Source organism: Dermacentor silvarum, chromosome 3 (assembly GCF_013339745.2).
Source record: "Dermacentor silvarum isolate Dsil-2018 chromosome 3, BIME_Dsil_1.4, whole genome shotgun sequence".
Classification (NCBI taxonomy): domain Eukaryota; kingdom Metazoa; phylum Arthropoda; class Arachnida; order Ixodida; family Ixodidae; genus Dermacentor; species Dermacentor silvarum.
The window spans coordinates 4370852-4395814 of record NC_051156.1 but is presented as its reverse complement, the minus strand read 5'-3'; the positions used below and the strand labels follow the sequence as shown (position 1 = coordinate 4395814).

The 24963-nt window shown below is 47.3% G+C and overlaps 1 protein-coding gene across 3 annotated transcripts in view; it reads right to left on the bottom strand.

Annotated features, from left to right (window-relative positions):
- Window positions 1-24963, bottom strand: part of LOC119445284 (putative phosphoenolpyruvate synthase) — a 155887-nt gene that overhangs the window by 99988 nt on the left and 30936 nt on the right. For 2 of the 3 annotated variants that reach the window (XM_037709597.2, XM_037709598.2), the window contains exons 2-7: window positions 21034-21212; window positions 17423-17724; window positions 14783-14830; window positions 14506-14619; window positions 13184-13299; window positions 5978-6030 (exon numbers count right to left, since the gene is read on the bottom strand). In XM_037709597.2, coding sequence (XP_037565525.1) covers window positions 5978-6030; window positions 13184-13299; window positions 14506-14619; window positions 14783-14830; window positions 17423-17724; window positions 21034-21212 — 812 coding nt within the window. The remainder of the gene's footprint in view (window positions 1-5977; window positions 6031-13183; window positions 13300-14505; window positions 14620-14782; window positions 14831-17422; window positions 17725-21033; window positions 21213-24963) is intronic. The other variant, XM_049663190.1, reaches the window with a different exon arrangement.

Below are 24963 nucleotides of genomic sequence, written 5' to 3'. Positions count from 1 at the left end.
AGGTGTTCAACGACAGAAAAGCGAAATTGAATTTGGGATGTTCTTGGGGGACCAATAAACGCAGTGTAGGATTGAGCAAGCATACATTCCGTTGAATAGTAATTGTCGAAAATATAAATGCCGCTCTGCAGAACTGCTCCAAGAAACGGCTTACTGGGTCACTGAATATGGAAATCATATTATCCGCGCTTTATACCTGCTTGTTTGCGTAAATAGATCTCAATTACAACTGACGCAAACAGTAAGAGCAATAACCGGTGACATCCTCCACCTGGAAACCTCTTCTGAGTGATATGTGTGGGTAATGTAATTGAGAACACGCTGTAGAAATTTGAGGTTAGTTTATGAGCTCATCTGGCTTACACATTAAAACCAGAAGCGATTTCTATGGTGGTTAAGGTCCCACGAATGAGAGAAAAGTCTGCCACAAATTTATTCCTTTTTGAAGAGAGTTGGACATTATATTTTAATGACGTGTGCTCAAAGGCAATGCCCCGTACGGGCTATTCTTTCTCGTAGGTCCTTGCTTACGCACCTAGGATCTTTTTAGTACAGTGGGGGCGTTTGATACTGTTACGATGGGGTGCGTTTATTTAACAGATGAATTGATGAAAAGGGGCCGCGCCGACACTGAGCCGCTACCAAGACAAGTGCACTTCGTTCTCCTCTTTTTCCGTCCTTTCCGTAGCTTTAGCGTAACACTCCTCCCTTCTCAGACGAAGCCCGCTGGGCGAGTAACTGTTACGTCCACTCGGAGTCACGTGAATGACTGCGTTTCAGGCGAGCGACGTGAACAAGCTGCGTCTTCTTAGACCGGTAGCCATTGGACACGAGACGAGCAATCGAGTAGGTTACATCACTTAGGCGATCGGTGATGACGAAAGGCCCGGTGTAACGGGCCAGAAACTTCTGGCACAGGCCGCGCTTGCGAAGTGGTGTCCAAAGCCATACAATGTCCCCTTTGTCGTATGACACATTCTTACGTCCTGAATCGTAGCGGATCTTGGAGTGGTCTTGGGACGCCAATGTACGGAGCTGAGCTATGCGGCGTGCTTCCTCAGCGCGGCAGAGAGTCTGGGCAATAGAAGGGTCCGTATGAGGAGTAAAAGGTAGAATGGTGTCAAGGAAACTGCGGGGAAATCGAACATAAAGAAGACAGAAAGGGCTGTAGCCTGTAGTTTCATGCTTTGCGGTGTTGCAGGCGTATGTCATAAAAGGCAAGATGTCATCCAATTTTTTGTGCCTGGAATCCACGTACATCGAAAGCATGTTGGTCAAAGTTCTGTTAGTGCGCTCGATGAGACCGTTTGTCTGTGGGTGATACGGGGTCGCAGTGGCGAAACTGGCAAGCACAGAGACGCAACAGCTCTTCGACTACGTCGGCCACGAACTGACGACCGCGATCGCTCACAATAACACGAGGTGGTCCATGACGGAGTATAACAGAGGACAGGAGGAAGCTCGAAACATCAAGAGCCGTGGCCGTTGGCATCGCTGCGGTTTCAGCATAACGCGTCAGATGGTCGACGCAGACTATAATCCAACGGTTGTCGTTTGTTGAGCGCGGGAATGGGCCGAGTAAGATCCACTCCAACCATTTCGAAAGGAGATGATGGTGGCGCTACAGGGTGAAGGAGTCCGACCGGCGCAGTATTAGGGCGCTTGAATTGCTGGCACTTCTTACAGCTGGCCACATACTTTTCTATATCCCGTCACATACTGGTCCAGTAGAATCGGCCCTGAATGCGGTGGCATGCTCTGGTGAAACCCAGGTGCCCTGCGGTCGAGTCGTCGTGCTTAGCACGGAGCACGTGGGTTCTCAATTTTTTAGGGACCACTAAGAGGAGGGGGGCACCATCAGCCGCATAATTCTTGTAGAGCAGGCCATCTTGGATGACAAAGCCATTGTTACCCGTTGGCTGAGCAGCTGAGACAAGAGGGCATCCAGGCTGAGGTCGTCACGCTGCTCTTGCCGGAAGGTTGCCAGGTCGGGGAAAAGAATGTCGTCTATGGCGGCCAGAAACTCATCGAAATTGTCGGCGTCACATTCACTTGTTTGTAGAGGGAGCCTCGAAAGACAATCGGCGTCCGCATGATGTCGGCCACTCTTATAACGGACTGCAAAGTCAAATTCCTGTAAACGTAGCGCCCATCGAGCAAGGCGGCCAGACGGGTCGCGGAGACCAACTAACCAACATAGTGAATGGTGGTCAGTAACGATCGTGAAGCGGCGCCCGTAGAGATATGGCCTTAACTTCTGGACTGCAAAGGCGACGGCGAGACACTCTTGCTCAGTGACGGTGTAATTTTGCTCGGCCTTGCTCAACGAACGGCTGGAGTATGCAATGGCATGCTCGGCGTCACCAAAGCGCTGCACGAGGACGGCGCCGAGGCCGATTCCACTCGTGTCGGTGTGCAATTATGTTGTGGCAGGGGGGTCAAAATGACAAAGTATGGGTCCGGAAGAGAGCAGGAACTTCAGTTGACGAAACTAGGAATCGCAATCTGCTGTCCCGATGAAAGGGTTATCCTTGCGCAGCAATAAAATCAGAGGGTAGGCAGTATCAGCAAAGTTGGGCACAAAACGTCGAAAGTACGAGCAAAGACCCAAGAAGCTCCTCAGCTCGCGCTGTGACTGCGGTTGTTTAAAGCCGCTAACTGCAGCGACCTTCTGTGGGTCTGGTCGCACCCCGTGCTTGTCCACTATAGATGTCCAAGTACTAGCGCCTCTCGTTGGCCAAAGTGACATTTCTTTGAATTGAGTGTAAGGGCAGCTTGCTCAAGGCACGTCAAAACAATGTCCAGTCGATCGTTGTGCTCTGCAAAAGTGCGGCCAAAAATGACGACGTCATCAAGATAACACAAACAAATCTCCCATTTCAGGCCGCGCAGTACCGTGTCCATAAATGTTTCAAATGTTGCAGGTGCGTTGCACAAACCAAACGGCATAACGTTGAATTCGAACAAGCCGTCTGGGGTCACAAAAGCGGTTTTCTCTCTGTCAGCGGAATGCATGGGTATCTGCTAGTAGTCTGATCGGAGGTCCACAGATGAAAAGTAGGACGCGGAATGAAGTCAATCGACAACGTCATCGATGCGGGGAAGCGGACACACATCCTTTTTCGTCACAGAATTGAGACGCCGGTAGTCGACACAAAACCTCCAGGACCCATCTTTCTTTTTCACGAGGATGACCGGCGCAGCCCATGGGCTAGAGGATTCTTGGATGATGCCCTTGGCTAGCATGTCGTCAACCTGTTCAGCGATGATCTTGCGCTCTGACGCGGACACGCGGTAACGTTTCTGCCTTATGGGATGCGCGGAACCCGTGTCGATCCTGTGGCGAGCCCGCGTAGCTGGAACTCGTACTTTGCTAGCGTTCTGCTCGAAATCAAATAATGACGCATGCTTGCTAAGGGCGCTGACCAGGGCTTGATGCTTCTCTTAAGACAGTGACTTGTTTATCATCTTTAGAAAAGGCAACGAGTCTTCAGGGACAACGGGGCCAGCCCCGTGCTCTCGGGATTCGTGTGACGTGTCATCAGTTAAAGCGCCTATGTGGAGGCTGGTATCCACTTCAAAAGAGGCAAGTCGCATACCCTTGGGTAGCACAACTATGAGGCTAAATTTGACACCCACAATGTAGTTGTTCCGCAGGCCACAGAGAGGACGCATCGAGGTCCGAGCACACTTTTCTTCACAACCATCGAAGGCACAGGCTCAACAATTGCATCAAATGTATCGGCGTCGACACCGCAAGCAGCAACTCGAACTCTGGATAAGGAACGTGCCGGTAAGACAGCATCTTCAATGACGGCGAGAGTTCATGAACAGGGAGCAGGTTGGTCGGCAAGGGGAGAGAGGAAAAGCTCGCCAGTACCGCAGTCAGCAGTGGCACCGCACTGTCGTAGGAAATCGAGGCCAAGAATTACGTTGGGAGTGGATTGAGCAAGCACTGCAAATTCGGCTTGATACACGTTATCAGAGAAATAAACATTCGCGGTGCACACTCCAATAGGTCGGAGCAACTCTCCACTCACAGCACGAAATGCATGAGCGTTGTCCCAGAGAAACATCACTTTACGGCCTAGTTGGGTTTTAAAATCCAGGCTGATAAAGGAGACACTCGCTCCTGTGTCCACTAAGGCCAACGTAGCAACATTGTCCACTAAAACACGAATCTTGTTATGACACATGGTGACGGGGGAGGCATAGGGGCGTGTAGCTGATGATGACTGGCGACCTCACCTCCATTGGTCGCGCCGCCTAGTTTCTCGGCGGCGGTGACGTCAGACGTCGTCGCGGAGATGGAGACCTGCGCTGGCGTGAAGGCGGATGGCGTCAAGCTCCGCACAGAAGCTGGTGAGTCGCTACGGTAATTCGCCTGGTTGTTTGTCCTGCCATCGGAGTCAGAAGGCCAGCGTGTCCCGTCACCGTGGCGATTGCTGCGCCGATAAAAAGTGCGCGGTCGCTCATACGATGGTGGTGACGTGCGACGGCGATGTGGACAAAATCTGGCGACATGTCCGCGAATACCGCATTGGAAGCAGATGGGACGCTCACTGGACGCACTGAAATTGTCATTCGCTGGATAACTGGCACGGCCATCCCACTCTTGAGAAACTGCAGGTGCTCTGGGTGAGTAACCGCCGTGGAACTGATAACTGGGATGCGCGTAGGATTTGACGCTCTTGAACGAGGAGCGAAGTTGTAGGCATCTGTGTAGACGGCGGTGATGGACGTCTCACCGAAGTCGCAGTGAGCAAAGGGCTCTCGAACCCTCGGAGTCGAGAGGGAAGCCGCCTCACGTCGGTCAAGCTCCTCGCGCACCACTTGCCGAATAACTGACGCAAGGTCGGATGAAGCTGGGACCACGTCAACACTGGCGACGTTAATTACGTTCGCCAGGCGGCCGAACTTCGGTGTGATACGCCGAGCTCTCAAGACTTCAAACGTGCGGCAGTGCCGAATGACGTCATCTGAGGGTCCAGGGCCTTGCACAATTTCAGCACTTCCTCGATGTACGTCGTGCATGTTTCGCCGGGAACTTGGGCTCGCTGCATTAGGGTTTGTTCTGCACGCTTCTTTTTAGCTGCCGGATCTCCGAAGCACTTCTTGATTACGTTCCCACGTCGTCATGCTTTCTTCGTGGTTTTCAAACCACACTGACGCGGTTCCCTCGAGGAAGAAGGCAACGTTGTTAAGCTGGGCGGTGGCATTCCAGCCATTGAACCTACTTGCGCGTTGGTAAAAGCTGAGCCATCCGTCCACGTCTTCCCCGGCTTTTCCGGCGAAGGTTCGTGGTTCGATGTAGGGCTGCCATTATGAGCTGGAAGAAGGTGGCGGGTTGTCGCCGTCGGAAGCCATCTCTGGTGGCAGACCGGAAATTCGGCGACTTCGGCGAAGCTCCACGGATTGCGCTCCTGCGGGCGGTTCGTCGTCGTTGCTCGGGGACGCCGTTGTTTTACCCCGCACCGTCCACCAAAACTGTTACGATGGGGTACGTTTATTTAACAGATGAATTGATGAAAAGGGGCCGCGCCGACACCGAGCCGCTACCAAGACAAGTGCACTTTCGTTCTCCTCTTCTTCCGTCCTTTCCGTAGCTTTAGCGTAACAATACATTTATTAACTTTACAATAATAACCTAAATCATGAAGTCCGTATACAAGGTAAGCAAATCCGTTCGACTGGCAACGCCCCCGTGAGGTATATCGTATGGTCTTCAAACGGTGAATTATGGTAGCAGCCTTTTCTTGTCCTTTAAAACTAGTGACTGAGGTTCAGTGCAAAAAAAAATTATGCTGTACTATATTTTAGTTAGATGCACAGCATGTGCCGGTATTTTATTAGTAATGTAACTCCCCACCAGGCTACGGCGACCATCTACTATAATGCAGCGTAACCGATGCTAGCTAGTTGCGTTCAAACAATGTGAGCCTGTGCGAGTTGCTAAGCAAAACATTGGTGCACTCACGTTCGTCCTGCCCATGATGTGGCCGAAAGAGCGAAGAGGGTAGCGGCCATTTTCTGAAAAAAAATGACCAAGCATCATATCTGGGAAACTGAATTGCCGACTCGTAAACAGAAAGCCACGACGGCAATGTAACTCTTCCATGACATTAGAAGAAATGCAGGATTAGTGTACAAATTTAGTAATATTGAACAAGGCTTAGATTACAGAGCAGTTGAATGTAAATGAAATATTCATGGTTTTTCACTTTCAGTAAATACCAACAGGTATTTTGATGTCTAAGAACTACAAACACTTCATACTCCGTTGAATGTCGTGCTACCTTCGTTTCCCTCGGCGCACATCAGAATGTTGCGCGATGTTTGATTACAACTTTGCTGCAGTAACAGAGATCTGATTTATTTAGTTGCCATGGCAGAGAAAAGAAATACGTCGTAAGAACAAGATATAAAACATGGTGTATGCATGGAGCCTCTTTGTTAACCTCCAAGTTTCTACCCCATACGTGCTAACATATGCGGCAGAAACTTGGAGGTTACCAAAGAAGCTCGAGAACAAGTTAAGGACCGCACAAAGAGTGATGGAACGAAAAATGTTAGGCCCAACGTTATGAGACAGGAAGAGAGCGGTGTGGATCAGAGAACAAACGGGAATAGCCGATATTCTAGTTGACATTAGGCGGAAGAAATGGAGCTGGGCAGGCCACGTAGGATGGATAACCGGTGGACCATTAGGGTTACAGAATGAATACCAAGAGAAGGGAAGCGCAGTCGAAGACGGCACAAAACTAGGTGAGGTGATGAAGTTAGGAAATTTTCAGGCGCAATTTGGAATCAGCTAGCGCAAGACAGGGGTAATTGGAGATCGCAGGGAGATGCCTTCGTTCTGCAGTGGACATAAATATAGGCGGATGATGATGATGGACAAGGAAAGCGTTTAGTGGTACAGGGTGTATGATGTCATACGTGCCAAAACGTGGTCACAGTGATGAACGATGCTTGGCCATTGCAAGAGCATGCCTAAATCTTCAGTTATGCGGCGTGTAATTTTTCCCTCGCATCAAACAATACCCACACAAAATGTTTAAGGAAGCAAGAGAAAGGCAGAAGGCAGGGAGGTCAACCAGAATAACGTCCGGTTGGCTACCCCACACCGAGGGAATGGGAAAGGGGAACACAAAGATGAAAGGAAGAGAGAGAGGAGGGAAGGAAAGAAGGGGAATTAGTGGTTAGTTCGCTGACGCGTGTGTTATTGCACTAATAGTCACAGACGTTGGCACAAGCCCGTCATCCTCAAGAAGCACAAAAGCGCCTTCACCGCTTTATGGGCCGACGAGCCATGGGGGCGGTGTTCCAGCAGCACCTGCACGGAAAGCGTCCGATTGTCCAGTTTTTTAGCGCGTTAGCAAGTTCTTGTCTTTTTGGGGCATATCGTAGACAGTGGCACAGCAGGTGGTCGATAGTTTCATCGGTGCCAGCAGACCTCGCATGCTGCACTGTCGGTCCACTCCAATTAATGTAGAGTATGCCTTTGTGAAGGCAACTCCTAACCAAAGGCGACAGAGAAGCGAAGCTTCACGTCGAGGAAGTCCGAATGGAGGTCGGAGTTGCAGTGAGGGGTTTAATTGATGCAGTCGTGTAAGTCGTAAGTTTGGCGAGTTCCACTCGGTTAGTGAGAGACTGCGTGCCAGGTGTCGAAGCTGCCTTGCGGCGTCTGTCCTAGAAAGTGGAATTGGAACGCTGAGATCTTCTTGGTGTGATGTGCGAGCAGCGTTATCTGCGGAATCATTGCCACTGATTCCACAATGACCAGGTACCCATTGAAAGACAACCTCGTGGCCTTTTTGTTGGACGTGATGTTGAAGTTTCACGGTTTCGTATGTCAACTGTTCATGACAGCCGCGTCGGAGAACTAACTGCATGCACTGTAATGCCGGTTTTGAGTCTGAAAACACAGCCCATTTTCTAGGTCTAAAAATGTTTAAAAATGTTTAAAATAAAGAAAAGGCTCTAAGATATAAAATATTCACGAGACTGTTTTGCATAACATTTCGTTTGCCTCGCGCAGTTATTTTGCGTTTGCAGATTTGTGTGCCGTAACACTTCTAGCACTTTTGCATTATAATTTAAACTTGTGATGGGTATGCTAGCTCGGACATTTCATTTTACATGTGAAAGAACAAGAAGTGTAAAATTAAGACGCATTTGTGGCCAAGTCTTCGTGCTTTTCTTTCAGATCAATAAAGTTTTCTGTGTGCAACGTCCAACGACATTGTTTTAAAGGTTTTACCGTAGCATTAGCAGTGTCAACGTTTAATATATATATATGCATCTGTAGGTGGAGGACGGAAGTACAAAAAAATTGGCCGCATATCTGCTTGCTTCGCTGCAAATAACGTCGAAAGATGCCACCCCTGTTAAGTAACACCCTCTCTTCTCCCCCTTCCCACCCTTCACGCTCTTCCCCTCCCCTCTAAATCCTGCCATGATGGATGCAATGGAGGTTTTGCTGAATTCCATTCAAATTTCCCGCGTTCGCCCTGCTCTCGCGCCATCTTTTGGGACCTTTTATTCCTATTGGCGTAGGATGGATAACCGGTGGACCATTAGGGTTACAGAATGGACACCAAGAGAAGGGAAGCGCAGTCCAGGTCGGCAGAAAACGAGATGGGATGGTGAAGTTAGGAAATTTGCAGGCGCAAGTTGAATACACTAGCGCAAGACAGGGGTAATTGGAGATCGCAGGGAGAGGCCTTCGTCCTGCAGTGGACATAAATATTGGGTGATGATAATGATGATGATTACTATTGGCTGAAAGCCGGCTACACAGCCGCGGCTTCAGTCGGCTTGTTTTTAACGCGCAGCGTCTCTTCGACACCATTTCTAAAGCGTTTCATTTTTCATTTAGTTCTGTCTCTCTATTTCTCTCTACCTGTGTTTCTTTTTCTCTCTTCTCAATTAAGCCCCTTGATAATTCTAAAGTACCGCCACTCTTTGTACTCTGCCGCCGGCACGCGACCTCCTCGCCTCCGCCTGGCCCCTCGCGAGTCCCCTCCGCGGCAGACGGTCTTGCGCCCGTTTTCGTGCACGATGATTGGTCTCCCTGCCGTTGCCCTTGGAAACGAGCGGAGCTTGCGTTTTTCTTGTGTTTTGCTTTTTCGTTCGCGCCATTTTGCGCCTTCGCTCGGTTGGCTCGGCGTATAGGGAACGTCGCACGCTAACATTGCACGCTGTTTCGGGCACTGTCTGCTAGCGCTATGCCGTGCTGCTGCGCATATAACTGCAGCAAAAAGCGTGATGATGGTTATGCAGTTTTTACGATACCGCAAGGAAAGCGGGATAGCTTGGGCAAGAAGCAGTGGCTGCACAACTTTGGCCAAAAGAGCTTTGTTCCGACTAGGAACAGTATTGTTTGCGAGGTAAGGCGCCTTTCTTATTGCTCATATCAAAGCATCCCCTAATGCTGCATTTTTTTCAATTCTTCCGACCTGCTCATTGGCGTTTTCGGTGCGGCCATTTGTACGTTGCATAAAAGTGGGGTTCTCCTCAGAATGCTGAATATTCGGCTGGGACTCCATCACCTCGCACTTCGTCCACTGTTATTCAATCGGAAATGCAGCGTTATAGATTCTGCTTTCCACTGAACAAATATACCCGAAGATACAGCCTCTCGATTGCACTTTTCGTGATCGTTATGATCCGTTGCCTGTTTTACTGAACATCGGAATAGCAGCTTATAGAGGAGCTATTTACAGCTTCGATGTGTGTGTCAGACAATGAATGCAGGGCCTGAATGAATGAATACAATGAATGCAGGGCCTGAAAAAATTAGTTGGAAGTATACCCGTGGTATTGCAGGTGATGAGCGCCAGCTAGTCCACATTTTAAGGCGAGACCATCTTCCTTCTGGGGTTTTACGTGCTAAAACCAGTTCTGATTATGAGGTACGCCATAGTGGAGGTTGACAATGTTCCTTTAAGGCGAGAACATTAGTTTGATATGTTTCAAGGTGAGCGTTTGAGGTACAGAAAGTAACGTGACCTAATGATCAAAGGCCAGAAGCGAGCCAAATCATGTCCAGCCGTGTATAATAGATTAATGATTAGCAAAGTAAATTCATCACTGATTAATGATTGTATTAAGGTGGTTTAAGGTCGATTAAGGAGGATTAAGTTGGATTAGGATGGTTCAGGGTGGATCAAGATGTAATAAGGAGGATTAGGGTGGATTAACGTCGATTAACATGCATGAAGGAGGATTATGGTGGAATAACGTCGATTAACGTGTATTAAAGAGGATTAGGGTGATTATGGTCGATTAAGGTGTATCAAGAAGGATTAGGGCGCATTGAGGTGGATTATGGTCTATTAATGTGTATTAAGGATGATTAGAGGGGATTAAGGTCGAATAAGGTGCGTGAAGGTGGATTAGTGTGGATTGAGGTGAATTACAGTAGATTTTACAAGACTCGCATTCGCGTCTCTTATCGATAGCTAAGGACACCTGGTAATCTTTTTCAGTTCTTGAATTTGCTTTGAACTGGGCTGTCATGCACGCGTGAGTGGGTGACGATTATTATTTGGTTTTCTCACGGATACAGGCAATGTGCAGGAGGCGATCGCGCACCCTTGCTGTTGACTTATAGGCGGAGGCGCGGAATCTTCGCTTTAATAGCGAATGCGTTATAATCGCCTTTCTTCGGTTTTGTTCTGTAGGGTAAACCTTTTCCATCCATGTAACACGAGCCGATGTCATTGTATCAATGCGCTTTGATTACGAAGGCTGAGCAATAAATAATGAATATGGTTATGATGTAGCAATGCAGGGAATAATATGTAGACAATAACTGTTTAGCCCTGCAGCGTATTAGCCACTTGTACCTGTATAAAGGACAGTTTATTCATCCTGCCTTAGTGATTAACTCTTCAATAAATGTTAAAGCTACATTTCACTGAAGACCAATTTGAGCCGCGCATGTTACAAGAACTTGGAATAAAAAACTGAAGCCGAACGCAGTTCCAACAGTTTTCTCCCACCGACCTGTCGCGAAGCACAGGAAGCCCCCTCGACAGTGGCATGAACCTCGAACTGACAGTAGATAAGTGATTGCTGCTGCTTGCTCCTTGTCCCGCCTCTAATAATTTCAGCAATAATGATCTCGGTCGCTTAAGGACGCAGCCAACGACACTATGATCCTTTATGCAGAGCCTGTCGCCACCGCATGCTTGCCCGCAATCTACAATGTGTCGGCAATAGGGCCCCCCGCTAATCAAAATCACAATTTTAACTATTCTACTACATAATTTAACGGTATGTCGGTGTGAACTATCAAAATACCTTATCCAGAGGCGTTTCTTTTGTCCTAAAAATATAGAATGCCTTCTTCCATAGAGTTATACCAAGTATTTTTAAGCTTCATTTACACCGACGCCTAAAGAATAATCTGTAAATACCTTTCCTCGGCTTCTGTTATTGCGGGCGATCAGTGGTTGCCGGCACCGCTTCATCGCTCTGAAGTTGCGCAACTGTCCTATTCAATGCAGAAAGCACAGCGCAAAAGCTACTTTGACATTGAGACAAGCACATGGACGGACGATGCACTCGCCAGTAATTCATTATAAGAAGGCACGCTGAATATAATACCTGCGGTGCACATGCGCGCACATGCAAGAAAAAACTGCCAAACAGAGAGCAATTTGCCACAAGCAATACTAGATTAGATGCACAAAGTAAAGCAGCGTATCATGAGGTAGAAAAAATAACTGGAGTATAGAACTCGCCTCGAAGCTCCTTTTACATCAGTGTGTGTCATTCATACGGGTTTAGGATGAAACCAACCTCCTCATAAACGTTGCCTTCAGCATTCTCCATATTGTTATGACCATTTTTCAAAATTTTCTACGCCACTGGGGCGCGCAACTGGCCCAAAATCATGCGCCTCCATCGAATTCTCCGGCACGTTCGCGGGAGCCCAGGCGCAATAGCGTGCCGTGCGCAGCGCGCGCAGCCGGCGGGGGAGGAGAATCGAGGAGGAAAGCGCGGCGGGGAGGGGAGTGTCGCTACTTTCAAATTATCAAGGGGTTTTACTCCAAATGTCTCTCTCTCTCTCTCTCGCTCGCTGTCATTTTCTCTTTCTCTCGCCCATAGCAAGTTCTGTTACAATCGTTGGTACAACGCAATCATATAAGCGCGGGCGTATGACGCTCGCCTTCGGACCGTAGGTACCCGGCTCGAATCCCGCCTCGCCAAGAAAGTTTATTTTACTTATTTATTCATTCATTTATTACTCGCGCTCTCTGTCTGTCTTCTTTCTTTCTCTCTCTGCACCTCCTCTCCTCATGCTTGGTTTTGGTCGGGCGGTTGAATAGAGTGAGAGACAGAGAGGCAAAGTTTTTCGCGTTCAGGTAGCCCTAGAAAGACTATCGTAGTTAAAATACCACGCTTTATTACCAACGTACGGCCAGGGTCCGGTGGCCGGACTCCAGCATCGGAAATAAAGCCCAAACTTGGTGAGCGGCTCTTTAAGCAGCACACGCGTCTTTAATTCGATTATTGCAAGTTGCAGCGTATATAGGAACGTATGACAAAAGTGCGAGGTTATACTCTGTTTGTAAACACAACCTGATCTGATGAGTCGTATTTACGCAACGAATGGACATGGAAGAAAAGTACCCTAAACCACTTTCTTATCGAAAACACCAATCGTTTAGACAAGAACGCAAAGGCTCTTGTCGGTAATGGTAAATGCTACAGTTTGATGCTTCCACGTTACGCTTTTCAAATGTTTTTTGTTAGCAATAAATGGCGTACAGTGAATAAATTTGTACATGAGAATTAGAAGGAGCTATATTTATTCATTCAGCGAGAACTGTTCTTTACTGACTGAGGGCAAACCGTTTGCATTTTAGAGTGTTAGCATTATCCCACCTAAGTTCAAGGTTAACAAAGAGCCCTCCTTATGGACGAGTCGCACACGCAGAGAGATATCCATTCCATTCGCTTGTGAAACCTTGCGAAGATTCAGCATTCTACTCAATTGAAAGCTGGAGTTGACAAGCGGGCAAGTGAAGAAACGAAAAAGAAAACAATAACAGCAAAACCTTGCATAGTACCGAAACACAAATACCAAAAGACGCCTGTATTTCCGTCTTCACGGGTTCTTCCCCTTATTGCGCAGTGGCGTACGCAGAGGTCACAAGGTGAGCCTTACCGATGCTTCTGATGCGAAAACCCCAGAGGAACAGCTCCCGTGGAGACTCGCTGTCCACGCTGACGGAGCCCGTGCAGAAGACTAGCTGTGCGTAGCTGTCGACTTCGTCCAGAAGCCTGGAAGGGAACGGGTGAATAAACTTGCGTTCCTGCATGCTTTAAAACAAATTGTGATGCAAGTTCATTTTTCGATTATGTAAAAGGAAGACTCGAAGCTTATTCATTGCGAATACCGAAGGCAGGTTTGAACTGACGGAAGATGTAAACCTTTATAATTTATTTTGTTTGTATATTTCCAACAACCGGCGCGTCTGTGCAAAGCAGATGTTGTGAAACGTCCTATGTGAACATTCGAATACTTGCTCGTATTTATGCACATGAAATAAACTAAATAGTTGACGTTGACGACCGAATATATCTGTTGAACACAGGCGTAGCTTCAAATTATATAACGAGAAAACAGCCCCGCAAATATTAAGACACACACACAAACCGTGAACATGAGCAGAGACGTCCGTGCTCCTAGTTCACGGTTTGTGTGTGTGTGTCTTAACTTCTGCGGCGCTGTTTTCTTGTTATGTCAGTTCCAATTATCCCCAACGGAAGCTTTATTCAAATGATAGTTGCTTGTTTTTTGGACGCAATAAATTGGACAGTTTCGCAGAAATGGAGGCACATTGAAAGTAACAGCAAAGTTTGCATTGAGCTGAGTACCTTCGAACTATGTTCGAACAATACACGAAGTCGCAGTGGAATGTGTGGGGGAGACCTGCTGTTTGGATGCTGCACGAGAAGGAACTTCTGCGGCGCAGCAGAAACAGCGCCCTAACAGGCGTCTCACAACACAATCGTGATAAGTAGTGCCACCAGCGGCGTTGCATTGCGCCGCATCTCGATGGTGTACGAGATGAGACCGAAGGAAAGCCGTCGGCTTTTGTAACTCGAACCTTTACGTTTTTTGTATGTTTGTGCGCACAACACTCATGCAGGAAGCTGGAGGCAGAACGCTTCCCTGGCTTTCTTAAACCGATTCAGCAAAACACGGTGGTAGGGTCCTTCTCGTGTCGTTCTTGCATTGAAACGCACTGCGCGTTCGCCTGTGATCTAAAGCGGTATAAATGTACGCATGACGAAATGGCTTGGAAGTTCAATTCACTGCTGCACTATAGACACCAGCCAAAACTAAGGAAATCCCCTGAAGACGGCGAAAGAATGTCCTGTGTAGCTTCGATTTCATTCGATTTCAAGTAATTTCAACTCTAGCATGTATCTATATGGTAAAAATATTGAAGCAGCATGTCAGGAAGCATCGCCATGCCACACCTGTTCACGTTGGGGACGCCATGCTTGGTCCAGCTCGTGCTAGCCAGTTGGCGCGCCACGAAGTTCGCTGGGAAATGAGCTCGGTGTTCGAGAACGTTGGACGAAGACTTGCACCTGCGCGAAGATGTATGCAGCCGAGAACTTGTAACATCTGCTTAAATGAGCTGGTATAGTATAACTTTTAACCAACAGGACGTCAGCAAATAAGTCCTATAACACAAACTTGTATCTATGTCGCATGTTCTCGTCGATGTGCTATGATAGTTAAAACGCTTACACGAGGCCAAGTTGAACGTGTGCCACAGCATCTCCACGCGTAGTGCACCTGTACAAAAGAGAAGAGAATTCATTATTAAATCTATAAAAAGAGTTATTGAACTCGTAACGCCTAAGTTCACTCGGCATCATTATGTGTTCGTTTACAGGGCCACACTTTATGTTGCACCTAAAGTACTCACAAGTAGAACCACTATAAATAAAAAGGATCATGGCAAGAGCTGAAAAGCAGTGATTAGTCATTTTGCATTTGAAGCTTTTATTTATTTAGGGAAACAAGTGCTATAAATAAATTTCACAAAAGATATTCTATGCACAGTGGGAATTACGCGGTCAAATTACTGTGACTGATGTGCACGCGTTCGCAGCGTAATTCCTTTAAGACGTTAAGATGTTTGATGTATTATTCCTGAGATACAGAAGCTGCTGATTGTGTTTTCTTAGCCATTATATTGTACATTGAAAGTTTAATGTGAACTGGAAAAGTCCGTTTAACTACGTATTGACATAGTAGTCTAGTTAATATATAGACCGAAGGCTGAAAAACATTGCGTGAGGGAATAAGAAGCGCGCGCGCGCGCAGGCGCACTCAAACGCATGCGCACAGACGCATGCGAACGCGCGCACGAACCCGTACACATACATACACGCACGCGCGCACAAATGAGAGCTGCAATATTTTTAAGCTTTTCGTGTTCATCAACGACGTTTGTATCCTTATGTACACTAACCAGCACGTTGTTACGGCATAAATGTACGTGAAATAAAAAAGCATAATTTATTGGAACATTAATTTTTTTCAAAGCGTTTTTTTCGTTATGGTTGTCACCTGCTAGGTTTCGCACGGTAATATGTGCGTGTGATTTCAAGAAAAACTGCTGTGGTAGTAGGTGCTAATGAGTGCTTTTTGCAGAGCCGTACTCATTACGTTTCAATTAATGACTGTGACTCACCTGCATGCCCCGTAACATCCGGAGTTCCCCAAGGCTCCGTTCTAGGACCTCTGCTTTTTTCTAATTTATATTAACGACCTTCCTGATTCCATCGACTCACAAATTAGACTCTACGCTGATGACTGTGTATTATATAGACAAATATCTAAACCTTCTAACGCAGCCGCTTTTCAATATGATCTGGATAACATCTCCACTTGGTGTCACACCTGGTCTATGAAACTAAATATTGGTAAGTGCAAAGCAACGAGAATAACGGGGACGACTAACCAGTCTTCATGCACCTACTTCCTTAATAACTCTTCTTTAACTTCAGTCTCTGATTATAAGTACCTTGGCGTAGACATTACTGCCAACCTTTCATGAATAACACATCTTGCACGTATCACTAATAATGCTAACCGCGCACTTGGTTTCCTTCGCCGTAATTTTTCCATGGCTCCTGTGTCCCTAAAACTACTTCTATATAATACTCTTGTGCGCCCGATACTAGAGTATGCCTCTTCCGTTTGGGATCCCCACACCAAATCACTCATACAAGTCCTCGAATCCATCCAAAATCGTTCAGTTCGTTTTATACTTTCTAATTATTCTCGTTCAGCCAGTGTAACGCTTATGAAGAAAACATTAGATCTTCCTGACCTTTCCTTACGCCGTCGTATTTCTCGTTTATGTCTCTTTCACAAAATAAATTTCACCAATGAATCTTTAAAGCAATCACTTTTTATTACTCCCACTTACTTTTCATCCCGCATGGACCACTAGTTCAAAGTTGGCGTGCCAAGCTGCAAGACTAATCTTTATTTTGATTCGTTTGTTCCGAAGACTAGTGCGGACTGGAACCACCTTCCTGCCTCCGTCGTGTCCATCGAAGTACCCGACGACTTCAAGTCTATTGTATATGATCATCTTCATTAATCTGCCTACGACAAATGTATTCTTGTATACTCAGTTGTATTCTTGTATTCTCGTATTCTTGTATACCCACTCCTCTCTGTAGCGCCGAACGGCCCTGAGAGTAAATAAATGAAATGAAAGTCCATGGCGCGAGCGGGCCCGACAGCTGATAGAATGTGCTTAGCGGGCAAGCACACATTGGTGGAGCATTCATAATCACGGCACACTCCCGTAGACAGCCCCTGAAACATAATTCTGAATGCCACCGCGTTTTCAATTGTGTCTGCATTGCTTGAAAGCAGCTGCCGTGCCACGGCATATACGAATGCGCTGCCTCTGCACATCAGTGGCTATACATTGTGCCTGAGATGGCGACCCTGCTATCGATAAAGGCACCTCTGCCATTGTGAATATCCACAGTAAGCGAGAGCACGTGTTCGGCTAGTAAAAGAGTGGGTTACGACGGTCAGAATCAGAATGAGTTTTTACTTCGGCAATAACATAGTTTTGGAGAATATTTATATATAAAGGAGGTGGTCCCGAAGTGAAAGAGAGCGATGAGAACCCTTATGCAAAATAAACTTAGAAAATGCAACACAGTAGTTACAACAGCTACTGATAAACAAGCGATTAGAAGATTTGAAACATAATTAGCTAGTTAATGAAATAAGTGCGCATAAATAATGATTTGTTCGGGAGTGGTGCCCTGTGTAGTTGAACAGTTATATAACCGAAAAGCGGGAATAAAATGTGACGCATATAGCCTAATTGGTGAAAATCGGCCCCTATACCTGAGCAGTCCGTTGAAGGCTACCCTCCAGCGGCGCATGGGCACCAGCTGCTCGAGCCGCAAACCCGCGGCCGCGTACACGCCACTGCGAGAACAGTCGGCGCCGATCTGGTGCTCAGTTGGCAGCACGTAGCTGTGGCCGTCGGCGGTGCGAAGGTAGAGCCACGCCTCGGCCGTCCTCCTGGACGGGTGACGCCGCACCCGAGCCAGCACGCACTCGCCGCGCTCCGTGCTCGCCCAGACGAGCTGCTCGTCCTCCAACTCGTCTCCACCTCCCTCCGCGCCATCGTCGCCGTCCGCAGACTGCAAACAACGATGGCATCAAGGATTAATCCCGGAACCCTGGCATCAGCGCTGGATTACAAAAAACTGGGGGGTGGGGGAGGAGATCAGTTCCAGACCTCATATCTGGCAAGGCTCACTTAATATAAATACTTTCGAGAGCACTGAATATGCAGTGAAACAACTCAAGTTTGAAGACACACTGGTGTTCAGGAAAGAAAACCAAAGTAGACAGCTTCGTGAAATGCTGGTGTACTTTATACTATCAGGAAAGCTAGGCTCAAAGAGGACGTTTAAAACGCTAGCATTTCCCTGATAAGCCACGAAGAGGAGTCAATATTAAGAGGGTGGATAAGGCACAAGTTAGCCCCATCTCAAGATGTGCTGGAAGGCGGAGCAACTTCTCTCTATTTATGCGGCGTATGTCAAACCACGAAGTGCCGGATTACAAGGAGAACTGAGTGGAGGGCAGAAATGACCTACGACTCACATGGGTCGCAGTGTCCTACGGGGTCAAGACTGCCCTCTAAACAGGAAAGGCATTGAAAGAGGTAACAAGACTGCGCCGGGTGAGGAGATTAGGAACTTTGCAGGCATATGACTGAATCGGCTGAACAAAGAAAGGGTAGGAAGGAAGGAAGCAAGAGAAAAGCAGAAGGCAGGGAGGTTAACCAGGATAACGTCCGGTTGGCTACCCTACACCGGGGGAATGGGAAAAGGGAACAGAAAGATGACAGGGAGAGATAGGAGGGAAGGAAAGACGGGAAATGAGCGGTTAGTTCGCTGACGCGTGTGTTAGTGCACTAATAGTCACAGACGTTGACACAAGCCCGTCGTCCTCAAGAAGCACAAAAGTGCCTTCACCGCTTTATGGGCCGACGAGCGATGGGGGCGGTGTTCCAGCAGCACCTGCACGGAAAGCGTCCGATTGTCCAGTTTTTTTAGCGCGTTAGCGAGTTCTTGTCTTTCTTGGGCATATCGTGGACAGTGGCACAGCAGGTGGTGAACAGTTTCGTTGGTGCCGCAGACCTCGCATGCTGCACTGTCGGTCACTCCAATTAATGTAGAGTATGCCTTTGTGAAGGTAACTCCTAACCAAAGGCGACAGAGAAGCGAAGCTTCACGTCGAGGAAGTCAGAATGGAGGTCGGAGTTGCAGTGAGGGGTTTAATTGATGCAGTCGTGTAAGTCGTAAGTTTGGCGAGTTCCACTCGGTCAGTGAGAGACTGCGTGCCAGGTGTCGAAGCTGCCTTGCGGCGTCTGTCCTCGAAAGTGGAATTGGAACGCTGAGCTCTTCTTGGTGTGATGTGCGAGCAGCGTTGTATGCGGAAGCATTGCCACTGATTCCACAATGACCAGGTACCCATGGAAATACAACCTCGTGGCCTTTTTGTTGGACGTGATGGTGAAGTTTCACGGTTTCGTATGTCAACTGTTCATGACAGCCGCGTCGGAGAACTGACAGCATGCACTGTAATGCCGGTTTTGAGTCTGAAAACACAGCCCATTTTGTAGGTCTTTCAGAATCAATGAATTCTAGTGCACGACGCAGAGCCGTTAGTTCTGCCGCCGTTGAGGTCGTGACATGCGATGTCTTGAACCGCAGTGTTATTCCTCGCGTTGTTATAACCACCGCACCACCAGAACTGGACGACGTAGTCGATCCATCGGTATAGATGTGCACGTGGTTGCTGTACTTTTCATGCAAGAGGAGTCAGCTCAGTTGTTTTAGAGCAGGGGCCGGTACATCTGATTTCTTCTGTAGTCCTGGAATCGTTATATGTACTTGTGGACGGCTCAAACACCACGGAGGAAGCACTGGCTTGGCCTCAGGTGCATACCCTGAAGTAAACAACTCACGATGTGCACTCACAGTAGCGCTAAATGTCGAGCAGGGCCTTTCAGCAGTGAGGCTCGCCAGGTGGTGGGAAGGGGTCCTAGCATAGTGTCTGAGATGCGTACGCATTGTCTCGACGGTAATGTGCGTCGTGATTAGGGTAATCTTGGGCAATGGCAATGGTTTCAGCCGTTGACGCACTGCGTGGTAGGCCAAGACATATCTTAAGGGCTTGAGCTTGAATGCTTTGAATCGTACGGAGGTTAGTCTTGCAGGTGTTCGGATATTGCAGGCAGGCTGTACCGCAGGAATCCAACGAACAACACCATGTACAGCTGTAACATACCGTGTATGGATACTCCCCAACTTTTTCCTGCAAGGAACCTGAACAGGTGACAGACAGCAGACAGACGCTTTTTCACGTAATTCACGTGCGGAGTCCAAGACAGGTCTCTGTCAATTACGATTCCCAGGAACTTGTGACTTCTGCTGTATGGTATAAGTTGTCTGTTAATTGATATTCCGTAAGCAGACATTGGCTTCCTCGTGAATGCCACCATTGCGCACTTTCCACATGAAATTTCAAGTCCTTGTTGACGAAGGTAGCAAGATGTCATTGTGGCTGCCTTCTGAAGCCGAGCGCGAAGAAAGGGTAAATGGAGATAGCAGCAAATGGTCTTCGTCCTACAGTATGTATATAACAGGATGATGGTGACCATAACTGCAATGATGACTGGGTCCAAAAGCGAAGAAGGTAGACTCTCAAGACGATCAACAATTATGCCTTAAGGAGAAAGACGATGGCGGCTGCAACCGCATTCCGGGAGGGACGAAATGAGAAAGAACAAAATGTAGTGAGTAAAAGTGAACATACTCCAGTGGTTCTAAATTAGCGAAGTCGACAGGGCGTCTACGTTTAGTGAAACGACGTGAAACGGCGTCTATCAGGCGCCTCGTGCTCTGTCGATAAGTAAGTAAGCAAATAAATAAATAAATAAATAAATAAATAAATAAATAAATAAATAAATAAATACCAGTCGCGGTCGCCTAGTAGCAATAGCGTTGTGCTGCTTAGCTCATGGACACGGTTCTGATCCCGGCCATGGCGCTCGTGAGCCGTACATTACGTGCGTGGTAAAAAAAAAGAAAGCTGCAGGTGGTCAAAATTTTTACTGAGACCCTCCCCCCTCCCCCTCCTTGTACGACGTGCCTCATAATTAGATAATGGCTTGGCACGTAAAAACCCAGAATTTAATTCAGCCTAATAAATTGCTATCTATCTATCTATCTATCTATCTATCTATCTATCTATCTATCTATCTATCTATCTATCTATCTATCTATCTATCTATCTATCTATCTATCTATCTATCTATCTATCTATCTATCTATCTGATGATGCGCACATGATGCACATGATGATCGATCATGTCCAAAATGCAATGCCATGCTTTGTGCTTTAGACGTTGGTGTGCGCCCATATAAGGCCGTCACCTTGTCAGAACTCGGAGGCGTGCAGATGTCGTCCAGGGAAGCCTCCTGCTCCGGGCTCAGCAGGCCGCAGCGCCGTGGTTCATATTTAACGCCGAAAGCGTAGAAGTCAAAGCGGCCCTTTCGCCGGCACAGCGACACCGGCAGCCTCAGAAGCAGCCATTTGCAGCAGTGCGACAGGCCTGCAACACAAGTGAGTGGTCGGGGCTTCGAAACGCTGCAGTTCTTGCAAACATTCTGAAGTGCCTTGATCGCGGGGTTTGTCGGCGCATTATTGTATATACCGTATACATCTATACGGTGTATGCGTCGTAGGAATGAGGGGGCTATACATTATGTGTTTAGGTCAATGTACCGCAACAAGAAAAACAGGCATGCCTGATAATATGGGAGCGAAGCTTACGTATAGTGGACAATTAAATTATTTACAATTAACAGCAGTGCAAAAAAATTTCTTTACTTTTGTTTATTTATTTACCTTACCCGCAGGGCCCAGAAGGGCGTTGCAGAGGGGGTGGGTACGATGAAAAAAAATACATACGTTCAAAACAATTAGTTTCAGTATTTAAAGTGATAAACTCAAATTTAATCAATTACTGCAGTGTTGAAAGATGATCCGTCCTCCATGCTGGCGATGGAGGAGGGATAGCGGTTCCACTCGGCACTGGTCTTTGGCAGAAAAGAATCTGAGAAAACTTATGTGCGACAGACCGGAATGAAAACTTTGAACCGATGATCAAGACGCGACATCTACGAAGGTTCTGAAATGAATTCTCGATGAGTTATTTTGGTTAATGAATTTTATTGCGATAGCAATTATATGAACACTTCAGGTTCATTTATGCCGTCGCCGTAAGAGAGAGAGATATATATATAAATTTATTTACAGAAAGGCAGAGAGGTCGGCCTGAGCTGTAACTTCCTCTGGCCTGCTACTCCACACTGGGGAGAAGGGACGGGGAGGAAAAGGGATGATGGATGATAATGATAAGAGGAGGAGGTGTGTATGTACAATTTTACAACGTTGTGGCATCTCTAAAGCCGTGCGTCTAGCCCAGTGGCTTGTAGAAAGACTAAAGCGGCACTGGTTATCAGGGCTGCGCTGTTTGCATTAGGCCAAGGACCTAAAAGAAACTCGTCTGATAGGGGCCTCTTATGTACTTCTGCAATTGAAGAGACCAGTTTCTGTCGTTCTTGCGCGTACGCGGGACAAACGCAAAATATATGGTCAAGTGTTTCTGGTACCTGGCAGTATTCACAATTGGGGCTAATGCCACTGCAACCAATCATATGTCTGTAACGATTCGTGAATGCGACACCAAGGCGTATCCGGTGCACGATGCTTGATGGGCTTCTTTTGAGCTTGTGAGGAATGCGGTATGTCATTTCTGGGCCCCATTTATGCACTCGCTTGTGTTGATGATCTGGTTGGTTCCAGTGCTGCAACGTACAATTGCGTGTTACGCAACGAAGTAGGGCATTTGTGTCTGTCCGTGAGAATGGAATGCGTACTTCAGTCGCATTATTTGAAGCAGCTTTCGCTTCAGCGTCTGCCGTAAGGTTCCGTATAATGTCCAAGGGTGATAACACCGTCGCCGCGCGCCCTACGCTGTATGCGCGAGTGAAAGCGTGCGAGGGGAGCCGGCGAGCGGCTCAATCTCGCCCCCGCGAAAGGGAGGAAAGCGGGCAGGAAGCGGCCCGTCTTCTTCCGTCGTGCGCGATTGGCGCATGAGCCGTGCTCCCTCAAGGGCTGCAGAAGATAGCGCCAACCTTTTCCCTTTCCCAACGAACCACTTACTACGTGCGCGAGACACCCAACGTTGCGATGCATCGGGGGGAGGGGAATGAGTAGGGGCGGCATTCTGCTCTGGTTGCAACTGCGTATGTGGTGGCTGCGCGCGGTCGCGCTGCCGTATCTCAAGAACGATCTGCGTTAGGGGCACAGTCTAGGTGCGTCGGCGGCTCGTAGCTTTGTGCGTGCTGCGTGTTCTTGGCCCTCAGCTTGCGCTGATGCGATAGACAACACGAATGCAACTTCGCTTGCTGCTGCTGCCGCGTTTCCTCACGCCAGCGTTATGACAGCGGGTGTCCGCGGTCCATCGAGGTTCCTTACGATGAATTCCAACCAACTGGCCCAACTTGCCGTCCTGTCATCGAGTGTGATGTGTTCATATTTGCTGCGCTCTCTGACAGTATGCTTGTTAATTTAGCTAGCAAGCGAATGTTTACAAGTCGACACGGCCTATAAAAGTACTATCCTTACTTCGTATGGCTCTCTGCTAATTTGCTATCGCAATCGATGCTTCGCCTTTCGGGTGAAACTGAGACTTTTTTAAAAAAGGAAGAGACAAGCACTGGTTCTTCGAAGCTATAAATTAGTAAAGCCAATGCCTGATTTTATTAAGAAACGGTAGCTGAGCGGGAATAATTTGAAAGGAGGAAACGAGCTGACCTGTTCTGAACTCACTCAATGGTATCTGCTAATGTTTTTTTACCAGGGTTCCAAACAGATGGTGCATACTCTAGTTTGGGTCTAATTAGTGTTTTGTGTAACTTCAAATGGGGTGGGCCTTTAAAAAAATTTCTGCGTATGTAACCAATAGATATCTGCATTGTTAGTGATGAGTTGGATGTGCGCATGCCACGAAAGGTTACTGTTTAGGTGGATTTTGAGATATTTATAGGAAGTGACGTGCTCACGGTTGGTTCCACTGATAATATAGCCGAAAATTGTAGGTGAGCTTGAGCGACGCGAGACAGAGATAAGTTTGCATTTAGTGGGATTTGAAAACGTTAGCCATTGTGAGCACCACCTTGAGATGTTATCTAGATGTGACTGAACAATCAAATCATCATACCTATTAGTTATTTCACAGTATAGAACGCAATCATCGGCAAATAGTTTAATAGAACTATTACTTACGGCAGGTAAGTCGTTAAGTCGTCCAAGACGGAGCCGTGAAAAACAACTGGCTTTACGGCCCAGTGCGGGGATGCAGAATAGTTACCTGTTACAAACTGGGTACGGTTGGTTAGAAAACATTCTATCAATTTCAGAATATCAGGGTCAATATTTAGAGTACTGAGTTTCATCATCATCATCAGCAGCATATATTTATGTACACTGCAGGACGAAGGCCTCGCCCTGCGATCTCCAATTACCCCTGTCTTGCGCTAGCTGATTCGAACTTGCACCTGCACATTTCATAACTTCATCACCCTAAGTTTAGTACTAAGTTTAAGTACTAAGTTTAGGAAGCAATAAATGATGAGACACCTTCTGAAACGCTTTCGCAAAATCTAGAAAAATGCAGTCGATGACTTGGTATTTCTCTAAACAGGAAGAAATGTTATATATAAATGATGTTAGTTTCGTTTCGCAGGATTAGTTTTTGCCAAAACACATGCTGAAATGAAGTTACCCACGAGTTGGGTTCCACAAATGAGACGAGATTGGAAAATATGACGTGCGCAAAGATTTTGCATGGCACGCTGGCAAGTGAAATGGTTCTGTGGGAGCACACAGTTTCGATTTAGCGAGTTTCCGTTTCGCCTTCAACGCCTGGCAACCATGAGTGGCCTCGGTATGCCGCCGGAGGGCGCGGGTAAAATAAACATTGGATCATGTTACGGCGGACGCGGAGAGCAGACCGGACGCTTCCGAGGGGAAGAGACGCGCTCGTGGGGGAAACTGCCACGTAGTCATGTATACCTATTATAACAAACAGTTAAACAGTTCAATGTGACCAAATTATCATCCTCCACAGGTCTGTAATTGAGAGGAGAATGCGGGTTACCTGATTTCCACTCAGAGAGCACCTTTTCCACCTTCCAATCTGCAGGCAAAGTTTAGCACTCAATAGATTGGATGAAAAGGTAGTACATAAAACTATAGAGGACTAAACAGTAGTATTACTAAAGAATTTCGAATTA